Source organism: Vespa mandarinia, chromosome 6 (genome assembly GCF_050613455.1).
Source record: "Vespa mandarinia isolate Hongniang chromosome 6, ASM5061345v1, whole genome shotgun sequence".
Lineage (NCBI taxonomy): Eukaryota > Metazoa > Arthropoda > Insecta > Hymenoptera > Vespidae > Vespa > Vespa mandarinia.
The window spans coordinates 8461897-8483515 of NC_140815.1; the positions used below are offsets into that span (position 1 = coordinate 8461897).

The 21619-nt window shown below is 33.5% G+C and overlaps 1 protein-coding gene across 6 annotated transcripts in view; it reads left to right on the top strand.

Annotated features, from left to right (window-relative positions):
• The window catches only part of nAChRalpha6 (nicotinic acetylcholine receptor alpha6), a 246307-nt gene that overhangs the window by 114367 nt on the left and 110321 nt on the right, over nucleotides 1-21619 (top strand). For all 6 annotated transcript variants that reach the window (XM_085657693.1, XM_085657692.1, XM_085657696.1 and 3 more), the window contains exon 5: nucleotides 13241-13350. In XM_085657693.1, the coding sequence (XP_085513819.1) occupies nucleotides 13241-13350 (110 nt within the window). The remainder of the gene's footprint in view (nucleotides 1-13240; nucleotides 13351-21619) is intronic.

Genomic DNA, 21619 nt, shown 5'->3' on the forward strand with positions numbered 1-21619 from the left:
ACCGAGATTCGAGGGAAAGCTTTTACCGGAAGTTATAGGTTGGCTCACTCTATCTCAGCGACGTAGTACGAGCTTTAGTAGTACGACGCGACATCTTCTCTTCTCTTTCGACCAATTATGTGAATTGCATTTGTTTTTCCTTCTCTCTCTCTCCCATTCTCTCACTCTCTCTCTCTCTTTCTATCTATCTATCTATCTATCTATCTATCTCTTTTTTTCCTCTTCCTTTCTTTCTTTTTTTCTTTCCTCCTTTACATCCCTTCCTCCCTTCCATTGCCGTCCATTACCACGCCGAACTTTGTCGTGCCCTCGTTCTCCAAACCGACATAATGGAACATTTAATATAGTATATAATAGGCTCGTCGCGCCTCAGAACTCCGACGATATGTAATTACATGCATAATTGTGCACACATAATTACCAACGTACTTGGGACGACCTTCTAAATATAGTATATTTTTTAATCGTATTTAGCTTTGTTCCATGTGTTCACGTGTTTTTTTCTTCTCTCCTATCTACGATCTCTCTTGATCGTTAACGTTCATTAATTTATGTTTATAGTTCTCATTAAGGGGAAACTTATTATCCATTTCCTCGACTATCTAAAACTCTCAGTTTTATTCCAATATTTTTTTCTTCTTTTTCTTCTTCTTTTTCTTCTTTTTTTCTGCTACTTCGTTAAATTTTTATATTTTCCCTTTTTGTTTATTTTTTTTTCTTCTTCTTCTTTTTCTTCTCCTCTTCTATATAACCTTCACGTAATTCTCTCGGTAATAATATTTTCTCGAGTTATTATTAATTGTCGAAACAATTGTATTCAACAATTTGTGAGTTAACGTGCGCGTATCGTCTATCTTGTATAAATTTTCTCTCTCTCTCTCTCTTTCTCTTTCTCTCTCTTTCTATTTTTGTCTCTTTTTCTCTTTTACAACGATGTCATAACTCGCAAAAGTTCGAAGAACATTATGGATCGTCGTCAGTAAAGAGGAAGCTCGTAAAGCCAATTAGCGTTGCGTCGGAGGTGTGCGAACTTTCTTGAGTTCCCTTCGTTATCATCGTTATTCTATCGTGATGATAACAAGAATCGCTCGTTAAGATTAATTTAAGCCGGTTAGAATTGATTTTATGAAGCGTTCGTTCGTTCGTTCGTTCTATGGACGATGAACGATGGACGATAATGTTTTTAGCATGACCGAGTGTAAGTATACCGAGTATACTTAATCGAAAAAATTATCCAATTTTGTTCGATATTAAGAAAAAAAAAAAAAAAAAAAAAAAAGAAAAAGAAGAAAATAAAATAAAATAAAATTAAAAATAAAAGGAAAAGAAAGAAAAAAGAGGAGATTACAAAATGAATACCCGTTAATTATCCACGAAAGATCTTTAAACGTTGAATTAATCGATTTATAATTATTTTCCCAATTGATCGTAATTTTTCATTATATTAACAATTTCAGTAATATATGCTATTTCATTGACTTTTGTTGCACTTCTACTTATACACTTGTCGGCAGCTTACCCAACGGATTATGCGTAAAGCTACGCTTTGGTCGAACACATTGGCCCACCGCCGTTTGGCTGACCGATCAGCCGTAGACTGTTTGGCCAAGCCGACGAGCGTTTGTGGATTCAGCCGGATAAATTGCGGGCTGCTCGACAATAGACGTTCCGGTAAACGTTCAGTGTCGAACGTTAATACAAATCGTTTCTGTATAACGTAAAAATGGCAACGAGACTTGGTTAACGCCCAGTTAAAATCATGAACAAAACCAACCATAAAAATGTTTACGGTTAACGTTATGGTTTTTGTTATCGTATAAGCGTTCAAATCATTTTCTACAATTGACTTACTTCTATAGATGAATTATTGAATACGCACGTTTTACATTTATCATTGAAATAATAATTAAATTCTCAGGGCGTTTAATAAAAATTCATATGAAGTCGCTAGTTAGATATATATAATTCGATTATATACGACAGACGAGAGAGAGAGAGAGAGAGAGAAATTTCAAAAATTAAAATTTTCTTTTTCTTTTTACTCTCCATCTCTTTCCCTTCACCACCACTTCGAATATTTTATACATAGATATATATATATATATATATATATATATATTGTGTACGCATGGAACGAGGACAATATTTATTTCTCATTCGTGTCGAATTCGCTTTTATTTTTTCTTTTTCCATTTTTTCTTTTTTTTTCCCCTTCTCGTTTTTGCGGTCTCGAAAATATCGCTTTGATCGGCGAACATTATTTATTTAAAATTTCACTAGTTCATGTATGAAGATATGTATCGTACGTGTTCGCTTTTGTTTACTTATTTACATGTTTATCGTTTGAAAAAAAAAAAGAAAAAAGAGGAAAGAAAAGGAACATGAAGAAAGAAAAGAGAGAGAGAGAGAGAGAAAGGGGGGGGGGAAGAAATAAAATGAAACGAATATAAAAAGGAAAAAAAAGAAAATAAATATATATAAGAGTAGGAGCAGGTGTACGAGTACTCGTACTCCCTGAAATCTAAAATAATTTGTGATAAGCGTTTATGCCGTTCGAGAGTAGTTGACTATACTCTCGGTCATAGTTGAAACTTCGGCATTCGAATAATTCTCGTGTAACGAAGTATATACTGATTACAATTACCGTCAGTACAGTAACCGTCTCTGTTTTACTTTATTACCAAGTAGTTTCTTAGTCAAGGACCGCTGCAACGGAACTTTGAAAACATACTGAAGGGCAGACCGATGGGGTTGAATATATCCTAAGTTTGTTTTCGCAAGATTCATGCTCTTGGCACGAAACTGTAGATATTCATCTCTCTGCCAATTTTCATCGTGGAGAATGAGAGAGAGAGAGAGAGAGAGAGAGAGAGAGAGAGAGAGAGTGAGAGAAAGAGAGAGAGAAAGAGAAGGGAGAAGAAAAATATATTACAAACGTTTAATAAAACTCGACACTCATAATCATGATAAGTGTGCAATTGATTTTAAGATATACATATACAACAGAGAGAGAGAGAGAGAGAGAGAGAGTTAGAATCTATGTGTATCACTTCTATCAATATATATCACAAGAAAGTAATCGATCGATATTTATTTTTTTTTTATCATACGAAAAATTATAGAAAAAGGAAAAAAAAGAAAAACGTAGATTGATGAAATTTGATTTTTAATATGGAAAAGAATAAAGGAAAAAGAAGAAAAATATCATGTAAAAGGTCAAACGGAGAATTAAAATTTGATGTTCGATATAGAATTGAAAAACGTAAATTTGTTTGTTTATACATATATTATATATCCTTGCATAGCTATTTGCATACGCAGAAATAGGAACAATTTTACTTCAAGCTGATTTGAAACTTTAATTAACGTCCCGTTGTTGGCACGAACGTAATTCTAAAAGCTACAGCATACTATGCGTCATCATTGTCGAGACAATGTGTCTCCGTTGCTCTTGCTCTGTCGTTGCAGGCGTTACTGTTGCAAATAGGATAGAACGCGGAAAGACGGTAATAAGTTCACAAGGGAACTCAAGTGAACGAGCGCGAAGAAGAGGACATGAATACAAATAAACGAGGCAAAGGAGGATAATGAAATTAACGTAAACCAGAAGGGAATGAATGAATGAGTGAATGAATGAATGAATGAATGAATGAATGAATGAATGAACGAATGGACGAATGAACAAACGTATATTGCGTTTACGCGTACGAGATATAAGGGCATCTTTAAAAAATTTTTTTCTCTCTCTCTCTCTCTCTCTCTCTCTCTCTCTTTTAGCTCATCACAACTGTCTTTTTCATTTTATCATTAACGAGATTCAGATATTATTATTATTATTATTATTATTATTATTATTATTATTATTATTATTATTGTTATAATTGTTATTATTAATATAATCATCATATATATAACAATCTAATTATTTAATTGATAAAATGTAATATCAATGGATAATCTAGAAAATTAATATAACAGATAACTCATTAACTTTAATGCGAATATTTGTGGGTATATTAATATAGAATAAATATAAACTATGAAATTTTTATTGAAAATTGTATCGCAAATTTTGAAATCGTGAAATTCGTATCAGTTTGCCAGGAATGTTTCGTTAGGAGTTAGGTCAAGCTATCGGAGAGAGATAGAGAGAAAGAGAAAGAGAGGGAGGAAGAGAGGAAGAGAGGAAGAGAAAGAGAAAGAGAGAGAGAGAGAGAGAGAGAGAGTTTCCTTTACCTAAATCATTCTGGTAGCATTCCCTTACACCACGTTGACTCGCATACGTATTTCGTATTTGTCGATTCTCTAAGCCGTGAAACGTGCACGCACCTGGTATATATGTCGTGGCTGATGCGAAATCGCACGGAATACGTTCGATCGTGGCATTTGATTTTAGAGTAAATAGAATCATTCGTCGTTGTTAGAATAAACGAAAGAGAAAGATAGAGAGACGTAGATACATACATGCATATATACATACATACATAGATGCATTATATGCATTACGTAGAAGAGAAAGAGAGATGGATAACTAAAATTAATTAGAATTCCGTGGAATGTTCGATCGATCGAATAGATGGATAGCTCGAATTCATCCTATGTATCTAATAACTAATCATAGATTAAGATTATGTATTTAACGTAATAATCATAGAGATAGATTTGAAAGATAAATTGTTAAAATTGAATATCGATGCCAAATGATACCGATGTATATGTACGTATGTATGTATATATGTATGTATGTATGTTGCTCGTAAAAGCACAAAGATTCCCTTCGTGTTCATGCCAAGTTCTAATAACTACTACTCTCGCATCAGAGTGAAAGAGAGAGAGAGAGAGGGAGAGAAAGAGAGAGCGTGAGGGAGAAATAACACGAACAGAAATTACCCCAACGAAGCGTCCTTATCGTCCTAGTCATTTTGCTAAAATGACTGAATATAACACGAATATATTACGTTATATTTCCTATTAGTTATGCGCTAGAACTATCAAATCTGAAAAAGAAACGAAACAAACAAAAATTTAAAAAGCATAGAAAAAGAAAAAAAGAAATGAAAAGAAATAAATGAACATTGTATCGTGGACAGTAGATTTTTTCGTCGCTGAGATACGACGACACCGTACTGTTACGAAAAATTATATAAAGAGAAAAGAAAAAGAAAAAAAAGAAAAAAGAGAGATCGAAGAAACCGAAGAAAAAGAAGAAAGAGGAAAAAGTAAAAAAAAAAAAACAGGAATGATCTCGATGGAAGCGTTAAAAAATTTCTCTCCTATTTCTCTCTCTCTCTCCCTTGCTCTCTTTCTCTTTTTCTGTCATTCACGATCGTACGGATGATCCGTTCCAGTTCCATGAATCAACTCCCAACCTCTGAACCCCTCTCCTCATCGTATACATACATAAAAGCAATGCAAATAGCCTTTCAATTTTTATGCATTTCGAATATATATTCAGCCGCACGAATGCCCCCCTTATCTTTGCCCGAACATACAATGCATTTTCGATGGAACCCGAAGAAGAGCCTTCTCTCTATCATCCTTTTCGTTATGGTATGGGATTCTTTAACATGCATTAAATTAATCGATAATTTTTCTTTCTAATCTTTTTCTTTTTATTTTTTTTTTTTTTTTTTTTTTCTTTTTTTATATATCCTCTTTCCTTGCTTTTATTTTCGACAACAAACGATTTACGATGCGTTAAATTCGACGTTTCATGTATATGTATTTATGTATATGTATGCATGTAAAAATTGCCGCGATAAGGAACGAAATGTAAACGATCTAAAACGTTAGTATAAGTAAAGTATTACGTAGGTGGTTCGATATAACGTCGAATGAACAATTCAAGGTGCTTACATACGGATGAAGTAAAGCAGAGTTAACTCATACTACACGTTCTATCCTAATCTATCCTAAGCCAAGCTTGCACAAGTTATACCAGGAGACCAAGGGCAATCTCTTCCTCCACCTCCGTCGTATAATCTGATAATTCTAATTATCCTAACAAGATCAATAATTTCTCTCTCGTCCTCCGGAACAGTGAACAGCTGCTTCCTTGACGTTGACACGCGTCCATGTCCAACACCTTAAATATCTCTCATTGTTTCTCTTATTTTTTGTGATCAAATGGAAATAAAAATACAGAGAAAGAGAGATAGAGAGAGAATACGAAATATATCAGATAATATAACGATATATTTATATAACTGTAATGAAATATATATTTGTTAATTCGAAAGATTTTATTTTCAAAATTTCTCGAACGCTTTTACTAGTTATTATTCCGTTCCATTAGCCGATCCTAAATTTTGTCTCATAAAGAGCATACTCTTTCTCTCTCTCTCTCTCTCTCTCTCTCTCTCTCTCTTTTTCACAGACACACATACAATTTACACGTATATTCTTTCGTATACGTACGTACATACATACGTACGTACATATATGCATACGTAAAATACGTTCGAGTTATGTTATTGAGCTTTTCATTGGTATTATTATTAATTCAGGCGGCTAATGCGAACGACTCATATTCGAACGTAATTAAGAGCTCTGACGTACCATCTAGTAAGTCCATCGATGATTTTTTCCTTTCGTTTCTCGTCACGCCGAACTTGTATTGGTATACGTTCATGTACATATGTGTCCTATGTGCGTATATATTCGTGCGTACGAATGTATGCGCGCGCATATATGTTTGTGTATGTGTCTTTGTGTGAACGAGTTCCGATAAATCCCAGCGAAAAAACTCCGAGCTCTTTTACCAGACTCGTTTCATCCATTTTACTTCTCTCTTTTCGTACGTCCGTGAGATTTGTATTTTTTTTTTTTTTTTTTCTTTTATTTTGAGGAAGGGGAAGGGGAGGTGGAGGGAGTCGATGGTCGAAGTGCGGGGAGAAAAAGCGAGAAAGAGAGAGAAAGAGAGAGAGAGAGAGGTCGAAAGAGCAGGTATTTTTTCTATCTGGTCATTTGGAATCGAAAATGAAGAACTACAAGCTGACGTTTGTGTCAATTCAATGGCTCTATATTACGTATTTCATTTCGTCTAATTATTCTTCCTAATTATTTTAAGAATTTTCTTTTATATTTTTAAAACGTTTCACTCTCAAAAAAGAACCCTCCTTTTCTCCTTCCCCTATCTCTTCTGTAAGAAAATCGATATAAAAGTTATATAAACGTAATTCTTGTAAATTCTTTACGATAGAAAGTTTCATTGACAGCGCGACAGATTTTTGTAAAAGCATTGAAAATTTTCAACGAGCTATCTCCTTCTCTCTTTTTGTCTTTGTGATCGATATATATTTTCTTTTTTTTTTTTGTTTTTCTAATTAATTACAATCAAAAACTAGGAACGTTCATAAATTTTTTGAGCATACTTGAACAATGAAAAAAAAAGAAAAAAACTCTCTCTCTCTCTCTCTGTTTCATTTACGAATAAATGAACAATGAAATGTTCGCACAAAATTTCACGCGATATAGTTAAGTAGAATAATTACGTACAATATTCTTCTCATTTCTATGGTGATAGAACATTTTCCTATTTTCCCGAAACCAACGTCTCCCCACTCGTACGAATGATTTAACAAGATTTTCAAGTCGTTCGTATTTCCTCTATTGATTTGACCTCTCGTAGAAATTTTCTCACATGGAACATTTCAAGTTCGAGATTGTTCACTGAGGGAACAACGAGAGCATTTTACTTCGAATTTTCTTTCGCCGTAATTGCCTTCGTTAAAAGGAAAGACGTTGTTCGTAGAGGGGTTACTATTAGATGTAATAGGGATAGAATGAAAAGCGGTGGAGGGATGTGGGTATAGAAATGTGGGGATGCGGTAGTATGAGATTGAGGAGGTATAGGGGTGAGTGGGGGCAGAGGGGGGGGGTGGTGTAGAGAAGCAAGGAAATAGCGGTTTCTAATGGAACCACATTGGTCGCCGCGAGCACGTTGCTAGTTCACGCGTAAACCCTTCGAAAGCGAACAACCCTTGGCCGCGGAGTCGATGTGGTCGCGGAAGATCGTGCCGTGGCATTGATCTTAACCCAAAGGCACGCAGTTGCATTAATACGTAGGAGTTAACGGGGTTGGGGAGAATCATGCTGGAGAAACGTGGGTGGATGGGAGTGGGTTTATACGATGCGCGGGTGGTAAGCAGGGTGGAGGTTAGTTCAAGCGGTCGAATGCACGCGGCCACTATTGCGGCCTTACCTAACTTACATATGTCCTTCCTCTGTCTAACCTCTCGATCATCGAATACGTGCGGTTGACAAATCCTTGAAATTATTAGACACTCACTCTATCGATCCTTAAACGCTTTCGATCGATTACTATCGATTCGATTAGATTCGATCGATCGATTTTTTTTTGCTCTCACGCCAGTGAAATATTTCGAATTCGTAGGATAACGTTGTTGGGAAATTCGGTGAAAAAAAAAAAGAAATGAAAATTTGTTTGCAATTTCATAGACGCGCATATTATAGAATTATGGAATTTTTTATTAAATTTTTTAAGTTTCGGCCGACATAAATTAAATGACTTAACTCAAATGCTGTTTAATTAATTCGTACGTACATGAAGTAACTTTGCAGTTATAAACGATGAGATTTTAAATGTAATACGAAGTTAAGAGAGAAAAGGAAGTTTAAAAAGAATATCAATTTTAGTTTCCACGTTTCATCTCGAAATCCGGAGATAGGTATTTCGTGATTCAAGAAGATTAAAGGCCACGAAGGAATAACGTAGGAGGAATCGTAATAACAAGAAGTGGTACGCGAATAAACGCCGTTCCGACCGGAAAGGAAAAGCCTCCTCTCCTCTATATTTCTTTCTTTTCTTGTTTTCTTTTTTTTTTTCCTTTCGCGTTTTTTCTCTACGTCACACAGTCGTCCCTTGCGATTAGTTTTTTCATACGAAAAAACAAAAAGAATTCTTCCTTCCTTTCTCTCATTTTTCATTTCCCTTTAATTTTTTTTTTCTTTTTTTTTTTTTGTTTTTCTTCGGAAGAAGTTGTATAATTTAAGTCGATTGCATTGTTAGTCGATCGTTTTCGGGAAGAAAAACAAAAGAACAAAATAAATAAATAAATAAATAAATAAATAAATAAACATAAAAGGGATAAATAAAAATAAGAACGAGTTCGAATAAATTGTAGAAAAAGAAGTAAAGGAAAGGTCACAAGTTACCTTTTATATTAAAAAAAAAAAAAAAAAAAAAAAAAAAAAAAAAGTACGGGGAAAAAAAAATAACACAAAAAGGTTCGGTCTCTCTCCGATAAGCCCATTCGATTGGGTGTTTCGTATAGTACGATAATAATTGGAGCGTCAGGATGATTTATAGATGCCTATAAATTCGCAAGGGATATTGCAAATGTACGGACAAAGCATGAACATCGTACGTCTCTTTATCGTTCGACCCTTCCGATCTTTTCGAAGTTAATAAAACCTATTGAACCTACGTAAAGAAGAGGTCGGAAAATAAGAGAAAGAGAGAGAGAGAGAGAGAGAGAAAAATTTATATACAGTATACATATACATATAATGAAAAGAGGCCTGTCTCTTCGTATTTACCCTTCGGCTCGTGCTAAGTGCGTTTCTTATTGGCGGATTCCATCGGAGGAATGCAAGACGTAGACTCGGCCAAGTTTATCCATTACGTCGCATGAATAAAAACACCTGCTACCCGAAAGTTCGATCGATGAGTAATCCCTCATGTTTTCTCTCTCTCTGTCTCTCTCTCTCTCTGTCTCTCTCTCTCTCTCTCTGTCCTCTTTCGTCTTGCCCCTCATTCTGGCATCCTCATTGTTTCTTACCCATTGGAATTCTCTTTAGCGTGTGACGTTAAAGAGGACGAAATCAAGCAAGAAGGGATATTTATTATTAATCACCGAGAACGTGTAATGTTGCAGTATTTGTTACGGATGGTGATTTGAAAAGAAAGAGAGAGAGAGAGAGAGAGAGAGAAAAAAGAAAAGAAGATATTTACTACACAAGGATTTATACGTCCTTTATAGTATAAATAATATTCGTTTGAAATAAAGAAAAAAAAAAAAAAAAAGAAAAAAAAGAAAAAAAAAGGGAAAAGAAATATTTGTCAAATAAAGATGACGAAATATAATGGTCAGAGTTTAATATTAAATGATATGAGTTATTATAGCTCGTTTAGAACGTCGTATCTTGCATAAGAGAAGAGCGACAGAAAGGGAGATATATATATATATATATTTAGAGAGAGAGAGAGAGAGAGAGAGAGAGAGAGAGAGAGAGCGCATGCTTGCTTGCGAAAGGGATGGCTTTGGATGGCTTCTCAGCAAGATTGAAAGCCAAGATTTTCGAGCACAATGGATGTGACTTCTACGATCCAGGAGTAGAAGAGGAGAACCTCTCTCGTTTTTGCCTCTCGTCCTCTATGTGCTTGTATTGCCAGGACAATAGAAATCTATGATAGATTGTCGGATCTAATTTTGTTTGACTTTGATATTTCCCTATGAGAGAGATAGAGATAGAGAGAGAGAGAGAGAGAGAGAGAGAAAGAGAGAAAGAGAGAGACATAGATCATTGTAATATTGAATATTTTCATACGATTTTGTCCTTTTAAATCAACTATCATAGAGATTAATAATAGGATATTTCGTTTTTCTACGACGAAAATGAAAATGTAAAGGTAAATAATTCACAGACGGTGCGCACATAGACGCGAAAGGATATAAATTGAAATATCGGCACGAATTCCATTTTCTCTGTTAATTTTGCACAAGCTTTACGTTACTTTCATCGGCGTACGTTAAAAGTTAGCAGAGTTTAGAGTACTCTCTCTCTCTCTCTCTCACTCTCTTTCTCTCTATTATTTTCTCATTCTCTCAATAAATCGCGTTCCACGCTCTGAGTTTATTTCCAGTAGTACCGAGCCAATAACAATAACTAGTAGAAATAGAGCCGTCGTATGCTCTCTCTCCTTAACGTTATAAAATCAAATTGAGAAATTCGCGAGAAGCGAGAAAATGCGCGTGCGTTAGATGCAAAAGTTTTTGAATACGATTAAGAAAGACCATTAACTATGTCTATACGGAGATGAACGTTTCCAAAATACATAGAAATGAAATAAAACGACAACGATAAAATTTATAGAGAGAGAGAGAGAGAGAGAGAGAGAGAGAGAGAGAGAGAGAGAAAGAGAGAGAGGATAATACGCCCTTTACTAAAAACTTAAACAAATTAAAAGTTAGGCAAGTTTTTTCGTTTCCTCTTTTCTTTTTTTCTTTTTTTTTCTTTCCTTTTTATTTATTTTTATTTCTTTTTTATTTCTTACTCTTATACATTTCTCATGGAATATAAAAATAGCAATTGGAAAACATAGTACGTTTATACATGCAATATGAAAATGATGAACGACGAGACAAGATAACCTCGATGTTTCTTTCGATCGAGCTAAAAAACCAGGTCGACCTGGAGACTTCATCAAATCTCGACTAGATCGCCGCGTCTGGTTTTTGAGCTTTTGAAAGAACGTAGTACGCATTGATTCTGAGGTTTTCTTTAATTCTACCATTTTTTTTTCCTTCTCTTTTCTTCTCCTTCTTCTTCCTCCGGTTTTTTTTTGGCGTTGTTATTTCGGCTTTCTTTTCTTTTTTCTATTTTTTTTTCTTTTTCTATTTCTCTCTCTCTCTCTCTCTCTCTCTCTCCTTCTTCTTTCTTCTTATACGTCGAGTTATCTCACGTACGTGCTATATCATTAATGTAAATATATATACGATGCGTTCTAGCACATATTTAATGTAGCCCGCGAATAATCGCACGTTATCGTTCAACAAAAACAACAAAAATTTAATGAACGTTTTTAATCTAACGCGCGATCATCTATGTATTTATGTTATGTCAAGTAAATACGTGAAACATACATTTTGTCATACGACATAAATCGACGGAATCGTGTTTTTCATGTTTTCCATGAATAATCACCGTTCTGAGGATACAATAAAGAAGTCCGACAAATTGATGATAGATAAGTTAGATTTTATCCATCGACCCATCCATCCATCCAACCAACCAACCAACCAACCAACCATCCATTTGTCTATCTATCTGTCTATCTATCCATCTATCTATCTATCTATCCGTAAACGTTGTTTACGAAACGTTTCTTCAACGACAGGAGCTCACGATCGAAAGTTTATTCTCTCTTCTTATTTTGTCTTTCATTGAATTCAATCAATTCTAGTCGGATTGCGTTAACCTGAAAACTTTTCCATTTTAGCTTTCAAAGTATCTTGTACTACGGACGATTAACTCCTTAACGAGAGAACTATTTGAATAAGTCGATTTCTGTATATGTAGAATTTTGAATGAGGATTGTTGCTTTATTTAAAATAAAAAGGAAAGATTAAAATTTCTAAATCTGTTTTTTTTTTCTTTTTTTGTAAATCTTCAAAACGCCGATTCAATTGCATTTACACCTTTGCCCGATCAGAGCGTCGAAATCAAAAAATGATTCGAACGAGAGAAAAAAAAAAAAAAAGAAGAAGAAGCAATTACGACTCAAAAAAGTAAAGATTAAACTTACTTTTAAAAAAGATAACCTAAACGCTATACCTAACTACTTATCTATCTAAACGTTTCCTTGTTAAATTCTCTTAGGTATTAATCTCGACGTTGAGGAAAAAGCCAAGTTTGTTTGGTACTCACTTTTACCGATCGAAACTTTCGAATGGTTTTTCCTTCTTTTTTTTCCCTCCTCCCCTTCTTTTTGCCCCATTTCTGTTTTTTTTTTCTTTTTTTTTTTTTTTTTTTTTTTACTTCTTTTTTCTTGTTTTATCGTCGAACCTTTTGTGCAAAACTAATCTCACCTTCTTCTCGAGAAACTTCGCTATTTACAGATATTACGATCTTTTTAAAGAGCTTACTTTACTTCATAGAATCGATCAGTTTTTCATTCTTGAAAATGATATCGTTATAAAACGATTATCGTTAATTATACGATAAGTCGAGAAATACGATAGTATTCCTTTTAATGTTATACACATTTTCGATTAATGGATATATTTACTATTATTATAAATATGAGAAATATTTGAATGAGAAATTTTGTTTCTTTTTAAATAGATCATCGTTTCTTAAGATAGATCGTTCATCGTCATATTCTTTTTTTTGTTCTTTTTTTTTTTTCTTCTTCTTCTTCTTCTTCTTCTTTACCGTAATCGTACGTATAATTAAAAAACGTAGAATTTTATATTTTTCATTCATTTTTTTTCAGTCCTGGACCGATTACAATCTACAATGGAATCAATCGGAATATGGCGGAGTGAAAGACGTCCATATAACACCGAACAAGCTTTGGAAACCGGATATCCTCATGTATAATAGGTAATCTGGTCACGTTACGCTTCTGCAAAACTGCTTTAGCCCGTAACATCGCGATTCCGCTAAAATCCCATAAATTTCGATATTGATGATTCGTCTTATACGTTTCCTAATTCGCGTCTATTAATCTATCGATCGCGTAAACGTATTATCATCATTATTAAATTAAAAACGTATCGCATTTATAAATCGTGTGACGCGTTTAAAATCGATAATACGAAAACATATAAAAGATATTTAAAAGAAATAGCCTATATATAAATCGTCGTCGTTTGTTAAGAGAAAAAAAAAAAAAAAGTAAACAAAGAAAAAAAAAAGAAAGGAAAAAAAGAGAAGAAATCACGTAACTCAATCGCGCCATTCAATGTTCGGCATATCAAACGGATTATAACAATGCTGACATTAACGTAATTTAGTTTGATTTAAATTTGACTAAATAAACGTAACGTTTAATTAGAGTATTAAATTGAATTTAATCTATGTACGCATCGTGACCGTGACGGAGACAGGAGAACACAGACGGGACATAGTTCGAATTGAAAATCGATCGAGATTGACGTGTGCGCGGAATCAACGGAAATTGAAATGAAAATATCGGTCGGATAGATTAGTCGACATTCGTATCGTAATCTGTCGTTACGCGGAATGCTCCTCGTCGTTTCTATACGATAAGCGCCGAAGCAAAAATATTTTTTAAGCCAATCTTTTATAAATCGTATTTCATTCGATAAATATTCGATAGATATACGAGTAAACATTACGGATAAATAAACAAAGAAACAAAGAAATAAACAAAAATATATAATGAACGGTTCCGGGTCGTTAAAAGCAAAAAAAAAAAAAATAAAAAAAAAAGCAAAGAAGAAAAATAAATAAATAATAAAAAAGAAAGAAAAAAAAAAAGAAAAAGAAAAACGCATATCTCGCATTTTATAGAAAACTAAGATTTTGAGAATGTTTCAGAGAAACCTCTTCAGAAGTGACTATGATATCGTGCTGCTTGCGTACTTGCGCTTTTATGCGAGTTCGAAATTATTTCTTGTTTACCTTTTACTTTTCTTTTATATCCTTTTCTCTTCTCTCATTTTTTCATCTAATATATTATATATACCCTCTCGTTATATAATTTTGTCACTTTGTTACATTTTTCTTTTTTCTTTTTTTTTTTTCTATATTGTTCTTTTTTCTCTTTGTTCTTTTTCTCTTCTTCGTTTTAGTTTTTTTTTCTTTTTTTTTTCTTTTTAATTTTATTTCACTCTCACAGTCTATTCGTCGAACGACTAGACAGAGTAAATCAAATTTTTTTTCTTCCTTTCTCTCCCATTTTATGTAATGAGAATAATTTAAAAGTGACATTAAGGGTACGTAAATTTTCTCCGAGTGTTGCTTTGCATTTTATTATAAAGTATTATTACTATCTATATAGGTATATATGCGTATATATATATATATATATACTCGAGAAAACCTATTCCCGATATGCATGCCTTCATTTGATACTTAGAAAAATATATTATATTTATAAATATTACATATATATATATATATATACATATACATATACATATATATATATATATGTATTTATGTGTATATATGTATATATATATATATACACACACTCACATCTATTTGTAATATGTATACATACGTTTTTTCAGTTGTATATACTACTACCTACGTTGACTTTTAATCCCGTAGTAAAATATATTTTAAACGAGCCGACCGGTTTTTCACGTCGTTCGTATCGAATGAAATTGAACCCGATACTGAGAAAAGAAAAAAATATAATTTAAAAAAAACTGGCTTAAAAAGGAAAGAGCGAGATATAAAAAGTAAGGAAAGAAAAATATAAATCGGGAAATTTACATTAATAATTTTCGCGTATTGTAAAGTCGTCGTCGGCTCGTAAAAACAATCTCTCTCACTATCTATCTATCTATCTAACTAACTATCTATCTATCTATCTATCTATCTATCTCTATCTCTCTCTATTTCTCTTTCTCTCTCTTTCTCTCTCTCTCTCTCTCTCTCTCTCTCTCTCTGTCTCTCTCTGTCTCTCTCTCTCTCTCTCTCTCTCTCTCTCTCTCTCTCTTTTTGGCACTAAATTATATTACAGATTACGAGAGAAAAGCAAGATTCATAGTCGCATAATAACTATCGATCATTTTCATTTTTCAAAGAGCGTTTTTTCGAGCTTCTCACGGCGTTCCATATAATTTTCATAAAACGGATATTACACATTTAAATAATTGAAATTTTACTTGCGCAATACGAAATAGAAATTGGACATATACACGTATTATTTATTTATTAGATCAACGTCGTGATAAGCTTGCTTTTCTTAACCCGCTATCTTTCTCATAGCAACTAGATTAATTAGTCTTAGGTATTTATAGATCGCCACTGTACATCGTGATCGGGGCCCTCCTACGTGGTTAGCCGTCACTTCGACGTGTTAATCCACGTATCGATGGTCCCGAATATTAAAAATACGATCGTCCTTCGCCATTGATCGATACCACGACGTTATTAAGAATCGATCGATCTAAATTTTCATCGATAAATATCATTTACGCGGGGTCGAAGGATCGAATTATTTTTCGAGCAAAAAAAAAAAAAAGAAAAAAAAAGAGGAGAAAAAAGAAAATATCACAGATTGTCTCAGCGATGTGAGAAAGAAAAAAGAAAAGAAGAATTTATTCGTTTGACGAAACAATTTAATGAATATTTATTATCTTAAAATTTTATTCATATTCGCGTTAACATTGTTTCACAAAATTTTGAAAAATATAAATCGTATCCGGATCCGTTGATCGCTCGACGATTAATCTTTATTCGAACGTACAAGGTATCGCAAAATTAGAATATTTTTCATCGACCACGTCCAACGTGGATATATCGATATTAATCCAATTAAACGTTTACTTGTTACCCCGCGTCGTACTATTTTGCAGATTGAAAGTTTGTTTTGTAAAGGAAAAAAAAAAAAACAAAGAAAAAAAAATTGTTGGCAACGTCGTTCCACGTTTCATTGATATCGATTTCGAGAGAAGAAGGAAAGAAGAGAGAAAGAGAAAAAAAAAGAAAGATAGAAAAGAAGAAAAAAAATTTCACAAATAACACGAATCTTCCGAATTAATAATGTCAATTATAAATTCATTTCTATTGATCCTGTCTTCTTTTCTTTTTTTTTCTTTTTTTTTTGTCTTCCACTCTTTTATCTTTAATATTATTTATCGACGAAGAAAAAATCGTATTATCGGTCGTTTGACTTTTGACCGGATTGGGGGAGGATAAAAAAAAAAAAGAATTGGAAATCAAAACGCATGCATTTGTTAAATGTACCGTAAGTAAGTCAGCCTTCTCTCCCTTCCTCCCCCGAAGGGTAGAAAAACGCTTTAGTCGAACGATTTAATGCGAAAAAAAAAAATAAATAGAAAAGCTGAGCTTTCTCTCTCTCTCTCTCTCTCTCTCCCTCGGCATATAAGGAACTTGTAAAACCAGTCTCGAGTATTTCGCACTATCTCAAGAGATACTTTTAGTCGAAGGTATCATAGAATTTAAGCAACCACATAATCCCTTGAGGTTACGGTATAGGACTGAATTGAGCATGCGACTCGTAAAATCCTTTTTTCGTCGAGGGCCATTACCCTTCGGCCAGTATCCTTCGAGGTTTTGTTCAAACGTCGTCGAACGCGATCGATCGTTCATACAATTTTTATGAATGAAAATACGTCGGCTACGATTTATGATTCAACGACGTACGTTCCATATGATTTATCGTATACGTCATTTAGATCGTTGAGATAATATTTGATAATTAATGAAAGTATTAAAAGTAGAAACAAGAAACAAGAAAAAGAAAGAAATGTTATAAAAAGAAAAAAACATTCGATCCGATTGTCCCACGTCGTTCGTTGTTAATTACCATTTAATGGTAATAATAATAATAATAATAATAATATATTATTATTATTATTTATATTTATTATTATTTATATAATAATAATAATTATTATTATAATTAATAATATTATTATTATAATCATTTTAACGATATCGTATAGAAATGCATGTATATATTAATACATAATAAATTTCGATCGATTCTTGGTCGTTTGTAAAAATCGTAAAGCGTTATCGATCGTTGGCGAGCGGCGCTCGTAATTATGTGGATAATTAATTGAATCGCGACGTCAGGCTACCCCGTTACTGCGTACCACCGCAGGACCGGGCCCGGTGCCCGCTCCCTTGCCTCGTCCGTTTAACGAACGAGAGCCGTTTGTCCATTTCGTTTTGCCACTCGCAACCAAATCGCAACCCTCCCTCGATCAAATATAGACAGAAATCTTCAGAGGGAAAAAGGAATGACCAAGAAACTCCGAGCATGAGTCCTCGTGAGGGATGGAATGTTTTTATTGCATACGATTAAACAATTACAATTCGAACGAAGTTATGCGAATCGATATGATCCTTATGAGGGATACATAAACGTGATTTATCAAGGAATCATATTCCTTTTTAATTGTTTTTCTTTTTTTCTTACGATAAGTTAATTACGAGGGGAGAAAAATCACGAAAAATAAAGTTGTCTCTCTCGAGAATGAAGGGATGTTGCTAATCGTTTCGTATAACGTTCGAGCATGTTTTTTCTTTGTACGAAGGGAGAAAAATTTTTTACAAAGTCTCTTCCCTAAAAATACTTTATAACGGGAAGAATTTTTTCAAGTATCATTATCTTGCTTCGCCTTTAGAGAGGAAGGATAATTAGCGATTTATCCCACCCTCTCTCTCTCTCTCTCTCTCTCTCTTTCTGTCTCTCTTTCTCTCTTTCCTAAAATCGTCTAATCCGTCTAACTTATCTATCTTCTTTCGGCGAACGAGCTTAATGGTATATTCTATTTATTTTCCATATACAAAAATATTCAAATATATTTCTTTCTATTTTTCGCTTCTATCATAATATTTCTTTCGAATTATCCATTTTGTAACAGAATATTTCAGGATTAAAACAACGCTGAGAGAGTTTTATCTAGTAGGACACAAGCTCGGACACATGGGAAAAACCTTTTTCCATTCTTCCGTACAAACATGGATTTCGTTTGAAATCCCGAGTCACTGAAACAAAGTAGTTTGAGATGATTCGGAGGAAAGAAAAGAAAGAAAGAAAGAAAGAAAAAAGGAAAAAGAAAGTAAGAGAAAAAGGGAAAGGAAAGATTGCTGTAATTAAGGAGTCCGTTTGAATAAGTAATTGAGGGATATAATAAAAAACACTATGGTTAATATATGTATGAACGCGTAATAATTATTCAAGACAAATAATAATCATTCAAACTTTCTTCTTCGAATAGAGATCGTGTTAGGAGAAGAAAAAGAAAAAAAAAAAAAAAGAGAGAAAAGTAAAGAAGAGAAAAGAAAAGAAAAGGGAAAAAAAGAAAGAAAAAAAAAAGGGAAAAGGTCAGGTCACGTTCCGTTAACACGTTTCGATAACATTCTCGATTTATATTGCGAATGATTTTATTGTCGATAAAAAAAAAAAAATAAATGAAGAAAAAATGGAGAAAACAAAGAAGAAGACGAAGAAAAAGAAGAAGAAGATTCGTTCGTTCAAATATGCTGGTCGAATTCATTTCTAAATGACGTATCTCGAAGTAAAATAAAAAAAAAAAGATAAAGGAAAAGAAAAAAAAAAAAAAAAAAAAAACTAACACCACGTTATAAATTTCTATTCTTTCGACTTTGTACCGTTCTTTTATTAACAAAGGCAATACAAAAAAAAAGAAAAAAGAAATCGTAAATCGTGACAGTGTAATCGTTTAAATCATTCGTTCCGTAATTTTTCACAGAAAAAGAGATAGATTACTTTCCATGAGGTGTCGTCCTCCGTTAAATACGACGTGTATGACTTCGTACGGAGAGATAGAGTTTGAAAATATCTTACTCGGAAGTCGTCGTTTCTCATGAGAGGAAAGATAAGTTTGGACGAGCATAGAGATACGTTGTAGTAACTCGTTGGAAAGGTTAACAATCTCTCTCTCTCTCCCTCCCTCCCTCTCTCTCCCTCTCCCTTTCTCTCTCTCTCTCTCTCTCTCTCTCTCTCTCTCTAGGGAATTAGTATTCCAGTGAATTCGGTTCCTAAATCCTAGAATAGCACAAGCCTGTTTCTCTCTCTCTCTCTCTCTCTCTTTCACATACAATCACACACAAATACACACACACACACACATATATATACAGACGCGTGCGCGCACACGCACATACACTAACATACATCTTCTCTTTTGGTATTCTCCGACAACGTTGAGAGTTGGAGTTAGAGTTTGGAGGATGGATGGAACACGGTAGCTTCGGCTGGTGATTCGACGACGTTAACTTTCTCCGACAGTTTGCCCGACATTTATGACGTCCACGAGGTTCACTCAGAAGAAGAGACTGCCGTTATTCCATCTTTCGACTGCACCATGCCGTTATATATAGATAAAACCTACATATATCCGTCTCATTCTCTCTCTCTCTCTCTCTCTCTCTTCTTCTTATTTCTCTTCGAGAATTTAACGAGGCAAGAAAATGCAACCTCGGCACGTGCCCTTTCGCGAAAGCGATGATCTATCGTGCAAATTACGTTTATCTTCTTCCTTTCTTTCTTTGTTTTTTCTTTTTTTTCGCTTTCTTTTTTTCTTTTTTTTTTTCTTTTTTTTTTCTTTTCTCCTAGTACGAGATAATTTTTCGAAAAAAAATTTCTCGAAATTACCTTCGCTAATACGATTTTCTTTCTAACTTAATCTCTCTGTTGGTTTTTTACTTCTTCTTCTTTTTCTACTTCTTTGTCGCTCATCAAGATTTGCACGATGAAGAATTACACTGGATCAGAGATTTGAAAAGGTAGCCGCGAAATTACTTCCGAGTAGCCGAGCTAGAACGAAACGAGTTTGGAACGTTGGCCTATGATTTTTCTCTTTTAAATGCGGTGCACAGCTTAAAAGCTCATTTGGAAGTCCAATGTACCTTATATTTGTAAGTCCACCAAGCGAGAGAGAAATGGCGCGCGTGCGAGAGAGAGAGAGAGAGAGAGAGAGGGAGAGAGGCAGATAGAGAGAACGCATTAGGAAACATTATAATTACGGGTTTCTGCGAGTACTCGCTTGCATGCGTTTTCTTTTACTCTCTCTTCGTACTCTTTCGTATTCATTTGCAAAGAAAAATAAAAGGAAAGAAAATAAATAAAAAAAAATAAAAAAATAATAAAAAAATAAAAAAAAAGAAAAAGAAATAAAGATAAAGAAAATTACGCTAACTCAATATGTCCGTTTACTTTTATCAAAATGGTTTTCTTTTTTTTCTTTTCTTTTTTCTTTTCCTTTTTTTTTCTTTTCTACGACAATCTTTCTAATTCTCTTACTGAATTAATCCAGTAATTCTAACTTTGCTTTCTTTTCTCTCATGTGAATTAATTAAAATGACAAAATATATACTCGGTCAATTTTAAAATGATAACAAATATTTGAAAAAAAGTGACTCCGGATGAGAACGAATGAAAATGTGTACAGTAAAGGAAGAAGAAGAAGAAGAAGAGGAAAAAAAGTAAAAAAAAAAAAAAAAAGAAAAGAAAAATAATAAAAACAGAAAGGAACAAACATGCAAGAAAAAAAGCAAAAGCAGAAACAAAAACAATTATGAAAAAGAATGAAAGAAAGAAAAAAATAATCTCTATATTTGCAAAGTTGTTAAAACACGCGTGCGTGGCAAACGCCAACGAGGGAGCAGGCATCGCGGCGCGGTCGATGAAACCCTGACCGCTGGGATCGAGACCCCACGAATTTTGCGCCGTGCACGATTTTTGATTCTCTTCGAAATAAACGCCACCCCCTCTTCTTTTTTTTTTTGCGTTTGAAAAAGAATAAAACAAGGTAAAAGAAAAAAAATTTTTTTAATAATAATATACTAAAATAATAATCCCAATCGTTCAATCTCGTTTCTAAGCGAGAATATTCGACGAGTTAAAAATTTCGAAATCGCGTATATAATCTCAAATATATATATATATATATAAAATAAATAAAAGAAAAACAAATAAAAATAATAATAACAATAAAAATAATAATAATAATAATAATAATAATAATAATAATAATAGTAACAACGATAATAATAATAATAATAATAATAATAAACGAGTCCGGTGCTTCGTATATCGTTTACATATCGTGCATATGTGTGTGTACGCGCGCGAGCGATCTAAACCAACACAGAACTTAGGAAGGACGATGGG